The sequence below is a fragment of the Engraulis encrasicolus genome, chromosome 15 (genome assembly GCF_034702125.1).
Source record: "Engraulis encrasicolus isolate BLACKSEA-1 chromosome 15, IST_EnEncr_1.0, whole genome shotgun sequence".
NCBI lineage: Eukaryota > Metazoa > Chordata > Actinopteri > Clupeiformes > Engraulidae > Engraulis > Engraulis encrasicolus.
The window spans coordinates 48,308,932-48,326,431 of NC_085871.1; the positions used below are offsets into that span (position 1 = coordinate 48,308,932).

General features: G+C 42.8%; 1 protein-coding gene across 1 annotated transcript in view; it reads left to right on the top strand.

Moving 5' to 3' along the window:
• LOC134464126 (synapsin-3-like) overlaps positions 1-17,500 on the top strand; it is a 304,168-nt gene that overhangs the window by 254,113 nt on the left and 32,555 nt on the right. The window contains exons 11-12 of the mRNA XM_063217584.1: positions 14,152-14,226; positions 15,884-15,986. Of these exons, the coding sequence (XP_063073654.1) occupies positions 14,152-14,226; positions 15,884-15,986 (178 nt within the window). The remainder of the gene's footprint in view (positions 1-14,151; positions 14,227-15,883; positions 15,987-17,500) is intronic.

Genomic DNA, 17,500 nt, shown 5'->3' on the forward strand with positions numbered 1-17,500 from the left:
TACCCGCAGACCGTCATCCAAATTGGAGAAACTGCCCAATTTGGCAACACTGCAGGAATCCCCCTATTTGCTTCATACACATAAGGACAACAAATAAACACCAACTCCAGGCATGATAGAGGCATGTTTTTTTATTGAATATTTTAAACTATGCACATTATATTATAGTGCTTTAGGTAGCTATTCATCAATAGATTCTAAGTGTGTATGTTTATACTAATATATTAATTAGGATACCCTGTATTGAGTGTTTTCAGTATCTAGTAATCAACAGTGTGGTCAACCTGCAACAACACCTTCATCAATAATTAACAACAATAATAATAAACTAACAGTAAATATGACTATATCACTTTTCACATACACACACATATTGTACGATGGACTCCCTACACACTGTCTTGCAGGTGTGGGGCACACACACACACACACACACACACACACACACACACACACACACACACACACACACACACACACACACACACACACACACACACACACACACACACACACACACACACACAAATCTGTTTCCTAATCTAAATCTACAGAAGGTCTCAAAGTACACACACACTCACAATTATAATAACACCATGAAGAACAGAGGTGTCAAAAGTAAAAAGAAACACAGCTTCCTTCCTACAGGTACCTTATCTTAGTAGCCAGTAGACTTGTGTACGTCATATGATCAGCTGACACAGGGAATTTAATTATCTAATGATCTGATGACTGCGCTGGTTGTATCGTTTTTGGTGGATCCTTGTCAGGTTTTTAATGTTTTTCAATTTACTCTCACTTTTGACAAGTCTGGTGAAGACTTTCCGTGAGAATTGGTCATAGCACTTGGTGATAATTGGTCACAGTAATAGCCTATAAAAATGAAATATTTGTGGATAAAATCAAACCAAACACACATCCTCTCATTACCGTGGCTACCATGGCCTCCACGTGGCATGTGGCACCGTAGCTGATTGGCCAGGCTGTGGCCCCGCCTCCTCCATCATGTCCACTTCCTGTGCCCGTTCCTGTGGATAGTATAGTTGCCGGGAGACCGTAGTCATGGGAGCAGCCGGCGGAGCAGAGTGGGGCTGGGGATGTAGTGTGGAGGGCTGAGGAGTGCGTGGGTAATGGGCACCAGCATTGTAGAGGTGAGAAGAACCACTACCATCAGGTGTGTGTGTCTGTCTGTGTGTTTGCGTGGGCGTGTGTATGTAAGCCGGTGGTCCAGCTGTGTACAGGTGAGAGCCATTCTCAGGTGTGTGTTGAAGAACTTGCTGCCCAGGTAAAATGTCTTGCTGCAGCGGGGCGGAGTAGAGCTGTGGAACAGGTGAGGAGGAGGAGAGGGGACCTCGCAGCTCAGGTATAGAAAGATGAGCTCCCTGTCCAGGTGTGTAGGGGTGTGGCTTATTCCCGGGTGCGGAGACCTGAGTCTCCATGAGGTTTGGCTTTGTGAGAGCAGTGTAGGAGGCATGTGGCTCAGGTATGGAAAGGTGAGCTCCCTGTCCAGGTGTGTAGGGGTGTGGCTTATTCCCAGGTATGGAGAGCTGAGTCTCCATGGGAACAGTGTACGAGGTCTGTGGCTCAGGTGTGGTGGTGGACCAGTGAGCTACCTGCCCAGGTGTAGAGGGGCGTGGCCTATTCTCAGGTGAGGACAGGTGAGTCTGCGTGGGAGCAGTGTGTAGCGGGGACACAGGTGATGAGAGTTGAGCTTGCTGCTCAGGTGTGTACGAGTGAGCTGCCGTGTACCAGGGGTGTGGCTTATTCCCAGGTGTAGACAGGTGTGTGTCCTGCTCAAGAGGCGTGTGTAGGAGAGTTTCCTGCAGTGTGTGTGACTGTGTGTCGTGGCCTGGTGTGTGTGAGTGTGACTGTGTGTCTTGGCCAGGTGTGTGTGAGTGTGACTGTGTGTCTTGGCCAGGTGTGTGTGAGTGTGACTGTGTGTCTTGTCCAGGTGTGTGTGAGTGTGAATCCTCTAGTTCCTGGGTGTTCCTGTCCTGCTGCTCCTCCTCCGCGTGTTCTGTGATCGATTCGTCCACCTGGGTGTCGTCGTGTGTGTGTTGGCTGCTGAAGTCGTGTGTGTGTGTGTGTTGCTGTGAGTGTAGGGGCATGCACTCCAGCAGGTGGCTGAGCAGGTGAGTTGCCGTGGTAGCGTGAAGTCCGGAGGGGGCGGAGACGAAGGTGTGAACCTCGTGCATGCACTGGATGTAGCCGGCAGCGAAACGCTCTCCTTCACCTTCAACTGGGGCCTCTAGGGGGAGACATAACACACACATTACACATTATATACACATCACACACACATTATATACACATCACAACACACATCATTATTATAGTGGATGTAGCCCGCTTCGAAGCGCTCTCCTGCACCATCAACTTGTTGCAAAAATTCTGTCTCATAGAAGAGAAAAGAGCTCACCCCTTTGCCAAAAATGTTGTGAACTGGATTGATAATAGATCTTTGATAGTAGCATCTTAAGAAACATCTCTGCCAAAATAGCATCATAGAACAAGGATGAACACTCTGTTTAACTGTCCTTTCATTTCTTCGACATTTTAAAGCAGAAAGTAACACAATAAAGTAAGAATCCTTGAGCATTGCTGCTGAACAACGTATTGTAGGGCAGTGGTGCTCAAACTGTGGTACGTGTACCACTGGTGGTACTTGAGACATCTCTGGTGGTACTTAGATTTTTTTTTATTTTTTGGCTGATCACGTTGTTGCAAATGAAAATGTCTCTTTGGTCTCACATTTTGTAATATTGAATTGTATGAATCTGAAAATGAAGAGTTCAGATGCAAAACCCCCTAAGTGCCTTTTCAGAAAATGATCTTAATTCATTTTTATTTAATACAAAGCTGTCAAAATGTTTTGTTTTATTAAATACATTTTTTATTTTATTTATGTAATATAACTATTTACATGTATTATCAAGTACATGAATGTAAACCAAACCAACAATGGGGTTCTCTAAAAATATAGAAGTGCAGGTCTTCAGAAATGGAGTTAGGGGTTTTTGCATCTGAACTCTGCACATGTAATGCAGAATAATAGGCCTACTAGGCAAGCAAGACATTTAAAAACAAACTTGCACTGAATGTGACTGTAGCTGTTGATGCCATTATGAACCTCTCCGATATTGACTGGCAAAAGTGAATTTAGAAGGCATTTGCTGCGATATTCCAATGTTGGTTGTCAAGGTGGTACTTGGAGAGTTCAATATTTTCTCAGGTGGTACTTCACACAAAAAGTTTGAGAACCACTGTTGAAGTCTATTAAGACACTACCTCAGTCCCTCCAGTTTTTCACGATTCAGCGATCGCGTGGATTCATGCAAATTCAATGATATTCCGCATAATTTCACGATGCCACGTAATTCCTGTAAAGCCGCATTTTCCCCGCAAATTTTCCCCTTTGTCCCCTTCAACATTCTGTGGAGTTTATAGGCAGCTGGCATCCAGCATGCATACCTGTCAACTTTGAGCTCCCAAAATCCGGGAAAATTCCCATATTTTAAGCCAAAATCCGGGAAATTTTCTAAAGGCCAAATTTTGACAGTCAACGGGATGACAGAGACAGATCGGACGGTGCGTTCCACTCTGCTTTTCACAACAGCGCGCGTGCAAAGACAGTCCTGGACTCCGTTTCTCGATTCTTGTCGTTGCTAACCGTCTTAAGTCGGTCTTGAGTTGGTCGTAAGTTGCTCTTGAGTTGGTCTTAAGTTGGTCTTCAGTTGGTCTTTAGACGCAAGACCAACTTAAGAACAACTTAAGAACAACTTAAGACCAACTCAAGACCTTGGTTACAACGTTGGTCTTAAGAACGAACAAAATGGCTAACGTCGTTAGCAAAGTCACTGTCGAGAAACGACCCCCTGTCTAAAATCCCTCAGCACACGTTTTACAGCGTGGAGAAACAATGCAATGAAAACAAAACTATGAAATGAGCGCAATGCGTTTCTTCTTGTTGTTTTGTCGCACAAGTTGTCTGTTCGTGCAAAACTTCGTGCTGGTACAGGTTGTGATGGTTAATCGCATGATTCGCTGTTCCGAGGCGTTGCATGAACTGATGGTTTCTGAGGAAAAGAGTGGGCGCACAAGCGCTACGGAGCTCGAGGTTGATAGCTCGTATTTTCAAGGAACTTCAATTCTTGGTGGTATCTGGCATACCATCTTCTGGCAGGTAGCTTGATAAGCAAGACCCTCGTCTCTCTCTTCAAGAGGGGGTGTGGCTCGTCGGACAGGGACGTGGGTAGCCTATAAATAGCTGGACCGACAGTGTTTTTTGATGATGGCCAAATGTAACTTTTGTAAATGTAATTTGTGTTGGGATTTCTACAGAAAATTAAAAGGAAGTGCGTTTTTGAATCTCTCTCTCTTTTGTCTTAAGTCTGCTTAGACTGATTGCTGTTTTCAGTTACCAAAAAAACCCAGAAAGGGGCGCAAAATCTTTGCAAAAAATCAGACATTTTGACCGCAAAAATCACAAAATCCCAGTGCAAAATCCAGGAAGGACTGCTTCCTGCTACAAAAAACTGTGTGCATATGAATGTGTGTGTCTCACCTTCAGAGCGGTTCTGTAAAATTTGTTCCACACGCTTCACTGTCATCTCTAGAACCTCTGCGTTCTCCATCTTTGATGACAACTGAATAACACAAACACACACAAACACAAGATTTATTGTACACATACACACACACGCACGCACGCACGCACGCATGTCATTTGTATGGCAGGATAGCTATGACCTCATCGACCCACTTGACCTCATCGTAAGCCTCCCAATGCCCCCTTGACCTCCTCATAAGCCTGCGAACGCCCCCCTTAATTTTTGGAAAATAGAATAGACTAATGTCCCCCAATGGGAACTCAACCCTGCCCCCACTCAGCTGTATCCTTCTCAACGTCCCCCTAGAGCAGTGATTCTCAAAGTGTGGTCCGGGGACCACTGGTGGTCCGCGACAGAGCTCAGGTGGTCCGCAAGGGGATTTCTACTATTTCAAGACAAGCTAGCAGTAGGCTATTTTGCAACATAATTACAAAGCTGAACATAACAGAGGTCTTATCACCAAAATAAGACAGGCTTGCAATGTGAATAAAAAGTAAATGATCTGCATTTAAATTAGCAGTGTCAAGTTAGCACCCGTCAACTGTCAATTCAGTGGTCCCCTGAACATTTCTTGGGGCACAAAGTGGTCCTCGGTCTGAAAAAGTTTGAGAAACACTGCCATAGGGCATAACACCCCCTGGGGGGGTTGTAGCGCCCCCGTTGAGAAACACTGTTATAGAGCCTTTTCCACCTCTTCAATGCCTATGACATGGCTACTAAATGGTAGATTTGCTGCCTTTCCACTCCTTCAAGCACTCAAAGCGCATTGTATACCTCACATTCACCCATTCAGAATCATACATGCATACACAGGTGGCAGTGGCTGCCACACAGGGTACCACCATAGATTCTTTAAGTATATAGAGATATGCCAATGTAATAGGTTGCTATGGGCACCTAACATGTCATAATACTCCTAGCATTGAATAGAACAGTCCTTAGGTCTGCTTAGGTCTGCCTAAAGGGGGATCCCCCCTTCCCCTTGCAATAATAGAACCCGGAAACAATGGGCCAATGGAACCTCTCTCTCTCTGGTACCACCTTGCCACCAGGGGCAACTGGGGTTAAGTAGGCTATAGTGCGCAAGGACACACATCGATGGGGTCAGGCAAAACAGGGCTCGAACCTGCAACCTTTGGGTTGCCGAATGGCTCTTCTACCACCAGAGCTACCACCACCCCAAACAAGACCATGAGGGCCATAAAACAAACATAAGACAACACTGACACACACACACACCAAGACCCGCGATGACACCTGCACCTCACTGCCCATGAATAAGAACATACAAAGCCAGAAACTCACCTCCCTGTACCACAAACACACACACACACACACACACACACACACACACACACTCACACACACACACACACATAAAGCCGGAGACTCACCTCAGTGTCCGGCAGCAGCATCCTGAGTTCCTGTAGACTCTCATTGATGCGCGCTCGTCTTCTCTTCTCCACCAGTGGCTTACGCGTCTGAAAGAGAATCAAGTCAAGTCAAATCAAGTCAGCTTTTACTGTCACTTTCTTTATATAGGCCTTGTAGAGTAGAGTAGAGTACTTGTATTAATCCCGAGGGAAAGCTGACAGCTGACATAGATACATAGATACAAGACATGAACAAACACCTTATTGCACATACAAAGCGGATTCCAAAAAAATTGGGACAATTGGTATTTTGTGAATAAAATCAAAATGCTGGAATTTTCAAAACATTCAATATGTTAATAAGGTAGAGCATTGTGTACAGACAACATATCAGTTGTTAAAGCCAAGCAGAATGATTGTTTTGGGGTAATTATGTGATAATTTAAAATTTCACCCTTGCAACAAATTCCAAAAAAGTTGGGACAGGGCCAATAAAATGCTTTTTATTTTGGATAAGACTAAACACAACACAAGGGAGGAGACTTAACATGTAAATACTTTGACTGATGGCATGATTTTATTTAAAAAATAGATATTTTGATGTGCGAGACATGATTTCAGCAGCTCAACTGATAGGTGTGTTCTTCGACTTGTTTACCTTCTTGTTATGCTTAATACGTGGCATATCCTCACTGCAAGAAAACAAATTTGTCACCTGTTTACTCTTATGATGGAACCACACTGTTGGAACATAGTAGAGATTGAAATTTGCCATCATTATGGGGCAATATCTTAAGACTGTGCTCCAAAATATAATGCCTTGGTAGCTATGTATGCTGTTTAAAGTCTGAACATATCATTCAGCCCTCATTTTAATGCTCTACATGAGTAAGGAGACCATAACCAAGGCATCTCTGCACCCCTTTACCATCATATATGCAGTCTTTCAGACTGACCACTAAATCAAGCTGAAGTTTTCATTTTCTTCATAACCTGGAGGGTGCATGACTCCATGATTTTAAAAAAGAATGAAATATTTTCCATTCTGTAATCAGAGGACAGTTTCACATGTCACCTAGGTCCATATAGAATGAGCTTTGCCACTTGCAACTCTGTTTAATGTCTGCATCATGTGCCTTAATCAAGTGTTGTGTTTATGGTCATTTTTGTGTGTCATAGTTGGCTTATTGACGATGGGTATGTCATGATCTCATAACTCGTGCAATGATTTCACAGAACTCTACATTACAGAAATAGGCCTTATATGCCTGCAATTTTGATAATTCAATCTTTCTGTGTAATAGATCAGTAATTAGTCCCTCAAAATATTCGCTTTTGAGTGCCACAGCCTTTCTGTGATGGTTTTTTTTATCTGTGCATTCATGTTGGCAGTCAATCTAGTTCCTTTCAAAATATTCCTCCTTGTGTTATTTTTAGAATTATTCAACTATTACAACATTTTTTGGCCCTGTCCCAACTTTTTTGAGATTTGTTGCATGGGTCGAATTTTAAATGACCACATATTTCCCTCAAAACAATGCTTTTGCCTCATTTTAACTGTTCCTATGTTGACCTAGTGCCATTGTTCATCTTATGCATGGATTGAATGTTTTGAAAATTCCAGCATTTTGATTTTATTCACAAAATACGAAGTGTCCCAACTTTTTTGGAATCCGCTTTGTACAAACCCCAACTCCGATGAAGTTGGGACGTTTGGTAAACAGTGAATAAAATTAAAATGCTATCATTTTCAAAACATTCAATCTATTCATTAGATGGAGAATAGTGAAAAGACAACATATTAAGTGTTAAAACCGAGAAAAAAGATTGTTTTGGGGGACATATGTACTCATTTCTATTTTGATAAATCCAACACGTCTCAAAAGAGTTGGGATGGGGACAATAAATGGCAGCAAATGTCGAGGAAGACTAAAAACAAAACAAAAGACAACACTTAACAGTTAAATACATTAACAGATGAGATGATTTTATATAAAAAACAGTGTTAATTCCTATCTTGGACATGATTTCACCAGCTTAAATGGTGGGTGTATTCCTTGTCATGTTTTGCAATGTTTTCCTTTCTGTAGTGCTTACAGTGTGACAGGTCTTGACCAAAAACCCACCATTTTATCACCTTCTGGTCCTTATGATGGAGCCAAACTGTTAAAACATAATAGAGAATGCAATTTGACCTTACTATGTGGCAGTAATCGAAGATCTCCCTTCAAAATATAATGCATGAGTGGCTTTTCATGCTGTTTAAAACCCATTTATACCATTCAGCACTGTATTCAACTCTACAGATGAGTGAGAACATCTTAACCAATGCACTACTGCACCCGCATGCCATCATGGAGGCTGACTTTTGAAGCTAGTACTAACACAAGTTGGATGGTCCACTTTCACTGTAGCACAGGATGTGCAATGCTCTATTATTGTCAAAAAGAATGGACTTCTACAACTTCTGCTGACTTCTGTAAGCAAAGGACAGTTTCCCATGTCTTCTGGGTCTATTTCAAGTGAGCTCAGGTGCTTAGGAGAATGTTACACCCCTGTATCATTTTCATGCATTAAGCATTCTTAATATGGTCAATTTTCAATAGCTCTAATTCCTGGAGTGCTAGAGTGAGACTACAGCCAATATATATTTCATGATGTCATGAACCTATACAATGATTTTACTGACAAAAATATGTCTTATATACACTCAATCGTGCTAAATCAAAGGGAATTCAAAAATGTATGTAATAACTATGGTAATTATTCCCTTTGCATCTTTAATTCTGAGTGACTCAGCCTCTCTGTGATGATCTTATACCTGGACACCTATATTGTCCGTCAGTACAATTCATTTTGAAATGTTCTTCTTTGTTGTTTTATCTTATTTGGATGTTTACTAAATTTCACTGATCCCCGTCCCAACTCTTTTGAGACGTGTTGGATTTATCAAATTAGAAATGAGTACATATGTCCCCCAAAACAATATTTTTTCTCGGTTTTAACACTTAATATGTTGTCTTTTCACTATTCTCCATCTAATGAATAGATTGAATGTTTTGAAAATGATAGCATTTTGATTTTATTCACTGTTTACCAAACGTCCCAACTTCATCGGAGTTGGGGTTTGTACATTGCAGTAAACAAATAGCAAAATCAGGTAGCAAAATGCCTCACTCGCTCTCTCTCTCTCTCTTGCTCCCTCACACACACACGCACGCACGTACGCACCCATGCATGCGCGAACACACACACACACACACACACACACACACACACACACACACATACATAACTACCATAGCACTACAATACTATGACATAGGGCCTTAAGTCACAGGCGACTCTAGCTTCAGCTGGGGCCCCATGTAAAATTTCAAAAGAGTGAACATTTGAAAGAAATTTGACACTACTATAGCGAAGTGTGAGCTGTTATTCACCGTCCAGGAACTTGGGGGCCCCAAAAGGCTACCTTCCCAGTCTGGTGACAACAAAACGCGCCTCTGCCTTTAGTACTGCACTACGACTTGGTCATTGGCATTCTGGTAACAGATGACGTAAAGGAGACGCGCTCACACTATCGCCTATACTATTTAATACAGATCATAACTGGGTGCTGAATCCAACATACTATATTGATGAATGAAGGAAGTGAAGGTAAGGTAAGGTAAGGTAAGGTAATGTAACTTTATTTTTACCCGAAGGTAGATTTGGTTGCAGGCAAAAGTAGCAAAAGCTTACACAGACAACAAAGTACTGACACACAAAAAACAGCACTCTTCAGATTTTTCTCTATTTATTCTGTAAACATCTGAAGAGTGCTATCCTTCGTTTCCTTCATTCATTCTGTTAACAGCAAATGTATAATGCTGTGTCTGCAGGTTAAACTTGCATTGTGTGTGTGTGTGTTGAGGAGAGAGAGTAATGTTGTTTACCTTTCGGTCGCTGCCGCTGCTGCTGCTGAAGCTGTCATCTTCCCCGTCTGGATCTCCTGAGAAGGGCCCCATAGCTGCCGATAGAGCAGGGACCGGGACGCAGAGTGTGTGTGTGTTCGGGTCCACAAACAGACAGAGAGCGAGACTGTGTGTGTGTGTGTTCGGGTCCACAAAAAGACAGTGGAGTTTGTAGCTTGTGAGATGGAGTGTGTGTGTCCTGGTCCACAGGCAGACAGAGAGCGAGCCACTCTGTGTGTGTGTGAGTGTGTGTGTGCTGGAGTGAAGTGACTGGTCAGTAGCAACAGCTTGTGGAGCTCGTAGCTTTTGAGATGGTGAGTGTGTGTGTCCTGGTCCACAGATAGACAGAGAGTGAGACTGTGTGTGTGTGTGTGTCTGTGAGTCTGTGAGTGTGTGTGTGCTGGAGTGAAGTGGTTGGGCTGTTGCAGCAGCAGCAGCTTGTGGGGTTGGCTATTGAGAGAGAGAGAGTGTGTGTGTGTGTGTGTGTGTGTGCTGGGGTTGGCTATTGTTGTGCAGCTGGCTGGCGGGAGAGAGGCACACTACCTCATTAGCATATGAATGAGGCCTCCGCGTGCACTGGGGAGGAGGGTGTGTGTGTGTGTGTGTGTGTGTGTGTGTGTGTGTGTGTGTGTGTGTGTGTGTGTGTGTGTGTGTGTGTGTGTGTGTGTGTGTGTGTGTGTGTGTGTGTGTGTGTGTGTCTGTGTGTCTGTGTGTATGTCTGTGTGTGTGTGTCTGTCTGTCTGTGTGTGTCTGTCTGTCTGTGTGTGTGTGTCTGAGTCTCAGTGTGTGTGTGTGTGTGTGTGTGTGTGTGTGTGTGTGTGTGTGTGTGTGTGTGTGTGTGTGTGTGTGTGTGTCGTGTGTGTCTGTGTGTGTGTGTGTCTGTGTGTGTGTGTGTCGTGTGTGTGTGTGTGCGCTGGAGCGCGCTCAAACACAGCGGGCTGCTGCCTGGACCAGCTGTCAGCCAATCGCGCGCGCTCTTTTGTCTCTGGCGACCTCAGCTGCGTGCCGTCCGTCTGTGGCCCTATTTCTATACTGTGGCACCAGTGGTGTAGTCTACGTAGAACGCGGGTATACGGAGTATACCCACTTCTAAATTTCAGGGATTTCAGTATACCCACTTAAAATTGATTGATCCATTGATTTGAATAGCACACATATATACAGTATACCCACTTCAAAAAATGCTCAAATATACAGTATACCCACCACAAAAAAGTAGACTACACCACTGTGTGGCCCTAACACCCAACACTTGTAGAGTTACTTGTGCACAATCCCAGGTGCTAAACAAAAAAAGTACATATTTGCGTCAAAAAAGTTTGCACACTCCTTTCGATTTTCTTCTTCTTTAAGTTATTTTTTTTCTTTTTATTATTTCGTTGGCAAGCATGATGAAGACCGAGATTTTTTTCATTTTCTTTTGTCTCTGGCGACCTCAGCTGCGTGCCGTCCGTCTGTGGCCCTATTTCCCTATTTCTGTGGCCCTAACGCCCAATTTCACTGAAGTTTCCCGTTTCATTGTATATATACACAGTAAAATTAGCAGTGTTAATTCAACTCTTAGAGAGTCGATGTAACATCTTTTAGAGTGCATTTGGTCCCAGAGTACTCTCTAAGTGTTGATTTAACACTGCATTTGGTACTGTGTAGGAGTGAGATAGTGCAGACATACGTGAGCATAGGCATGCATATCAGATAGGGAGGAGGTGGTGCTAAAGCACCTGACCCTTTTCCCTACCAGATGAAAATGCCATTTTTGAAAGATTGTTTTTTTTTAAAAAGAAAAAAAAAGTCACAATGTTCTATGGTCCATGCATATTTCCCATTTCATTTTATATATTGTAAATATTGACTGACACCAATGGGGATAGCATTGTACTGTTTTTAAGTTGGGTTTTTTGTAAGTCCTACTGTCAACCTGTCTTTTTGTCCTAGAGGGAGGGTTGGTGTTGTGTTTGTCTATTGTGTTTTTGTCTATTGTATGTTTTTGTATCAGATGCAGAGAAAATGGCAGAGAACAATATTCTGAAAGGACAAATAAACAATACAATCTATCGGTCTGTATACTGTATCTGAGGATCACCTGGATGGGGGCTTGTACCACCTATAGGATCATGGGTATTTAAACTGGGTTTTTTAACTTTGTAATATCTGATGAAGGGCATCCTGCCTGAAACATCATATTAAAATAAGAGAAACAGGAGCTTGGTGTTGCAGAATTTATGTTCAGTTTTCACCTAACACCCACAACGCCAGAGAAATAGAGACAGAAAGAAGTATTCTAATGATGATCAGATCATTTAGTTAATGTGTGTGTGTGTTAGGGCATTCAGTGAGCAGATTCCTATACAATATCAATCCAAATAAAGTGAGTGTGTGTGTGTGTGTGTGTGTGTGTGTGTGTGTGTGTGTGTGTGTGTGTGTGTGTGTGTGTGTGTGTGTGTGTGTGTGTGTGTGTGTGTGTGTGTGTGTGTGTGTGTGTGTGTGTGTGTGTGTGTGTGATAGAGAGAGCGAGAGTTAGAGCGAGCATAATGTGTGTGTGTGTGTGTGTGTGTATGAGTGTGTGTGTGTGAGTGTGTGTGTGTGTGTGTGTGTGTGTGTGTGTGTGTGTGTGTGTGTGTGTGTGTGTGAGTGTGTGTGTGTGTATGTAATGTGATGCTGACAGGTGGCTGCCGTTGAATGTGGAGAGTAAAGCCCCGCCCCCTCTCCCTGGAGACGTGGCAGGTGTCACCACTGACCCTCACACACACCCCGCCTCTTTCTCTCTCACGATCTCTCATTCACACACTCTCGTGCCCTCTCTTTCTCTGTCTCACACACACACACTTTCTCTCCATCCCTCTCTTTCTCTGTGAACCGGCAACCATCTCTACCACTATCTCTAGGCCAGGGGTTCCCAAACTTTTCCGTGACAAGGCCCCCGTATACCAGTGGATTGCATGGGTCGTACCACACTATTTCTTTCCTGTGAACTCTTTTTCACAACCATAGTCTCGGTCTGTGTGTCAGTGCCCCATTGGAATATGTAAAATACAGAATTCAGAGATGAAATAGATTATTATAATGCAGTTCTACACTAACTGGGAGTATTGTTTAGTTTATTTTTGTGTACATTAATAACAAATTATTATATTTCTTGGAACATTTTTTCTTCCAACCTGCCGCGGCCCCCCTAGCACCTCTTTGGGCCCCCCAGGGGTCCCCGGACCCCACTTTGAAAACCACTGCTCTAGGCCACAGCTGCCCCATGGCTTACACTCCACAGTCCTCACTGTTCACCCTGATGATGTCTTTTCTCCACCTGGTATATGCAGGCCTACCCTACCCGCACTGCTCCCCATGGGGCGCCACTGAGGGCTGCCCCCTTGCATGGGTGAGGCATAAAATGCAATTTCGTTGTGTGCAGTGTGCAGTGTTCACTTGTTTGCTGTGGAGTGCTGGGTCACAATGACAATGGGAGTTGGAGTTTCCCAATGGGCTTTCACTCTGTATTTGTTGGCTATTTGTCAAGATGAAGTTTTCACTGTCTGCCATAATGCATACTCTGCATCTTCATGTTCCAGTGATCCAACATGAAGTTATTTTTTCATCTTTTTATTTATTCATCCATTGGCAATGACATTTCGACCTCTCGGTCTTCCTCAGATTCAAATCTGAGGAAGACCGAGAGGTCGAAACGTCATTGCCAATGGATGAATAAATAAAAAGATGAAAAAATAACTTCAAGAAGAAAAATCCAAAGAAGTGTGCGAACCTTTTTTCAAAAAATACGTAATCTTTTTGTTCAGCACCAGGGATTGTGCACAAGTAACTCTCTACCAGTGATCCAACACCCATGGTTTTACCCCACTCAAGCCTAAGGCACCTGTAAAACATGCTCGCTGAATGCCTAAGCCCTTTTTGGGGAAGGTGCCGTCAGCCTATAAAAAACCTACATATCTCAGCCTCCAAAGCACAAGATAACAATACGTTGCAGTGCAAGCTAGGACTCTCATCTTGCATATAATGTATGCAGTCAGCTCTTACATACCCATTGTTTGGATAAAAAACCCTCAAATCTCAAAAGCCTGAATACAGTGTCTACAGTATGTCACTCCAGGCGCATAAGTCAGTGCAGCGTAGGCCTATACGCAGCATCATGCTTAAATGGGTTAATTAACAAAATGATGACATGTAATAGCACTTGTAAATGTATTTTGTTGTTTTGTTTTCCAGGAGGACGTCTATTTCCGGGAACTGGAAGGCCAATACAGGGTCGGCCATGTTGGAACAAATTGCCATGACGGACAGGTGAGCTCTGCTCTGATTGGCTGACACCATCAAAGCTTTCTCTGATTGGCTGACACCTTCAAAGTTTTGTGATGGCAACTGACAACATGGAAGTGTTGATCTTTAGATAAGGTACTATATGAGTTTAAGTTAAGTTGAATAGCTATACTATAGTTGCCTCAATCCAACATAAATATTATTACGCTGTGGTCTGAACTGTTTGAAATTGCTACTGACTTCGATTGAAATCTTAGGATTAATAACTCTGCTGCTATAGTATAAAATAAAGATACAACATTTACCAAACACTCCACGGAAAAAGCCAGGCTCAGATATACATTGCTAAAGGTGAAACAATGATAAGAACTGTACAAATTATTTAAGATCTTAGCATGAGGGATTTAGGGAGAGAAAGAGGAGTTTTGACAGCTCTGCGTATTTGAGAGTGTTATTTTTCTCTCTTTCTCCTCTATTTCCTGTCAGGTGGATTAATGTCTACTATGGGGAGTGAAGGGGGTACAGTTGTGGTTAAGCCAATCATTAGATAACAGTGCAGGCAGGGAGTGTGAGAACGGGAGACTTTAAGGGATGTAAAGAGAAGGGAGACTGTGAGACAGTGTATTAAGATGGCCTAGGTCCTGTAGGACAGTGGTCCCCAACCTTTTTCTTCAGGGACCCATGTTTTTACTATTGTAAGCTTTGATGACCCAACCGCGTGAGCGCCCGCACGAGAGGGAGTCACAAGATGCCCTCTATTTCCTGCGAAAACTCATTTTAGTTATTTTATTCCTCAATTCGTCTTTGGTCAAATAAAGAATCAATGTTTAATGTAGCCCTTAATTTTTGTTGCATCTATGCATATATAAGTTAAATGCTTTGTCATTTATTCAACATGGGCTATACTGTATATATATTTAAAATGAAACCCCTTAAAATCAAGAGGGCTCCGCGACCCTCTGTGGATCTTTGGCGACCCCTAAGTTGGGTCCCGACCCGTAAGTTGGGTCCCGACCCATAGGTTGGGAACCACTGCCGTAGGATACAGGTTGCTGGGGCCCCCCAAAATGCAAATTTTGTTTAAAAACATGTAAAAAATATACGTAGCTAGAAATTGAGGATAAAATGTCTACCAACTGCACTCAACACAATATTGCATCTTGTCACAATTCTGCAATGTTTCACTTTTGGGCAATCAGGGGCAATCAGGCGACCCCCCCCCTCTCCCTGACAGATGGGGGCCCTTAGGCTGCACTTGCAGCCATATCTATCCTGTGCATTAATCCAGTCCTGGTAGGGAGAGTGTGAGAAAGTGTGTAAATGTGTGAGAGAAGGGGTGAGATAGTACAGACATATGTTAGTGAGAAATGGGAAGGAGATGCAGAGAGGAAATATGTGACTAACCACAAGAAAAGGGGCCACCTGTCTCTAGGAGTGAAACTGAGAAAAACGCAAATAACGATTTTTTTTAAACTTTTTTTTTTAACTTTCCTATTTGTTTGCTGAATGTCCAAATTGAGGCCTTCAATTCATCACATATTATATTATGTTATATTGTGTTATATTGTATTATATTATATTATATTATATTATATTATATTATATTATATTATATTATATTATATTATATTATATTATATGCCTATATAATTTATCGTATCATATATATATTTCCTCATAGGTATCGCCTGTGGGTGGATTCGTGTGCTGAGATGTTCGGAGGTTTGGACATTTGTGCGGTGAAGGCCGTCCATGGGAAAGATGGAAACGACTACATCATCGAGGTACACACACACACACGCACACACACACACATACACACACACACAAACCATCTGGAGAGAATACCAAGACTATGATGTTACTGTTACCACCATCTTAATATACATTTTATTGTATTGGGGAAACACAGCGATGGAGTTAAGTCACAGCTGATATTTTATGACGTACGGCCACATACGGTAATACAGCTGGGCGTTCCACAGTGTGAATGGAAAAAGTTAAAAGAAAATAAGGCCTCATCACATCCTGGCCAGACGGAGCTCAAAGACACACAGTGGCTCACTCCCTACTAGTAAAGACAACACACACACACAGGCACGCACGCACACACAGGCACGCACGCACACACACACACACACACACACACACACACACACACACACACACACACACACACACACACACACACACACACACACACACACACACACACACACAGTGGCCCACTCCCTTCTAGTAAAGACAAACTGATGACAGTTCGGGAGCTTTTGTGCGATTAGTCACACAAATATGTATTTTTTATGTGTAGGGCCTCTTCTCGGAATAACAGAGAGAAAAGGGTGTGAGAATACGTAAAGAAAAAGAGACAGAGCGTGGGAAAACATGCAGAAAGAAATGAAGAGAAAGACAGGATAAACAGGAGGAGTAGAAGAATAGAGGGATAGAAAGCGGAGGAATGGAGGGAGGTAGAGAAAGAGTAGAGTGATGGAGAAACGAAGGGGAAGAGAGAAGGAATAGAGAAGAAAGAGGAGGGATTACCAGAGGAAGAGGAAGAGGAAGAGGAAGAGGAAGAGGAAGAAAGCAGCAATGGAGGAGAAAGAGAAGAGGAATACATGTAGAGTTCATATGCAAAACCCCCTAAGTGCCTTTTCAGAAAATAATCTTAATTCATTTTTATTTAATACAAAGCTATCAAAATTGCACATGTTTTTATTTTATTTATGTAATATAACTATTTATATGTATTATCAAGTACATGCATGTAAACCAAACAAATAATGGGGTTCTCTAAAAATATGGAAGTGCAGGTCTTCAGAAATGGAGTTAGGGGGTTTTGCATCTGAACTCTTCAAATGTAGAGAAAGAGAGAATGAATATATAGAGAAGAGGGAGGTAGGGAAAGACAGACTAAAGCCCGGCTCAAACTACACGACTAGCGATTGTGTGTCCGATTTTGGCGTCGGGGTGCACCGCACACTAGAAGAGAATCGCAACTGTCAATCTTGTCGCTGCTCGCAGCCACCGAGACAATGCCCGATGTTCTATTTCCAGTCGAAAATATCAAAGACTGTTTGATTTCTACGATTTGCGATCGGCGACTCTTTGAGCTGCCAAAGTTCTATCTTAGAACGTCGCTCACGATGAGGAAATCTTTCCCGACAATCGCTTGCGATGGTCCTGGGGGGTAACGTTCCAGCGATTGTCGTAAGGGGGGTTTTCAGCCGAGAATCAACAGTAGAAAAAAAGGAGTAAGAGAAAGTGGTAGAATAGGAAAGAGGAAAGAAGGAGGAGGAAT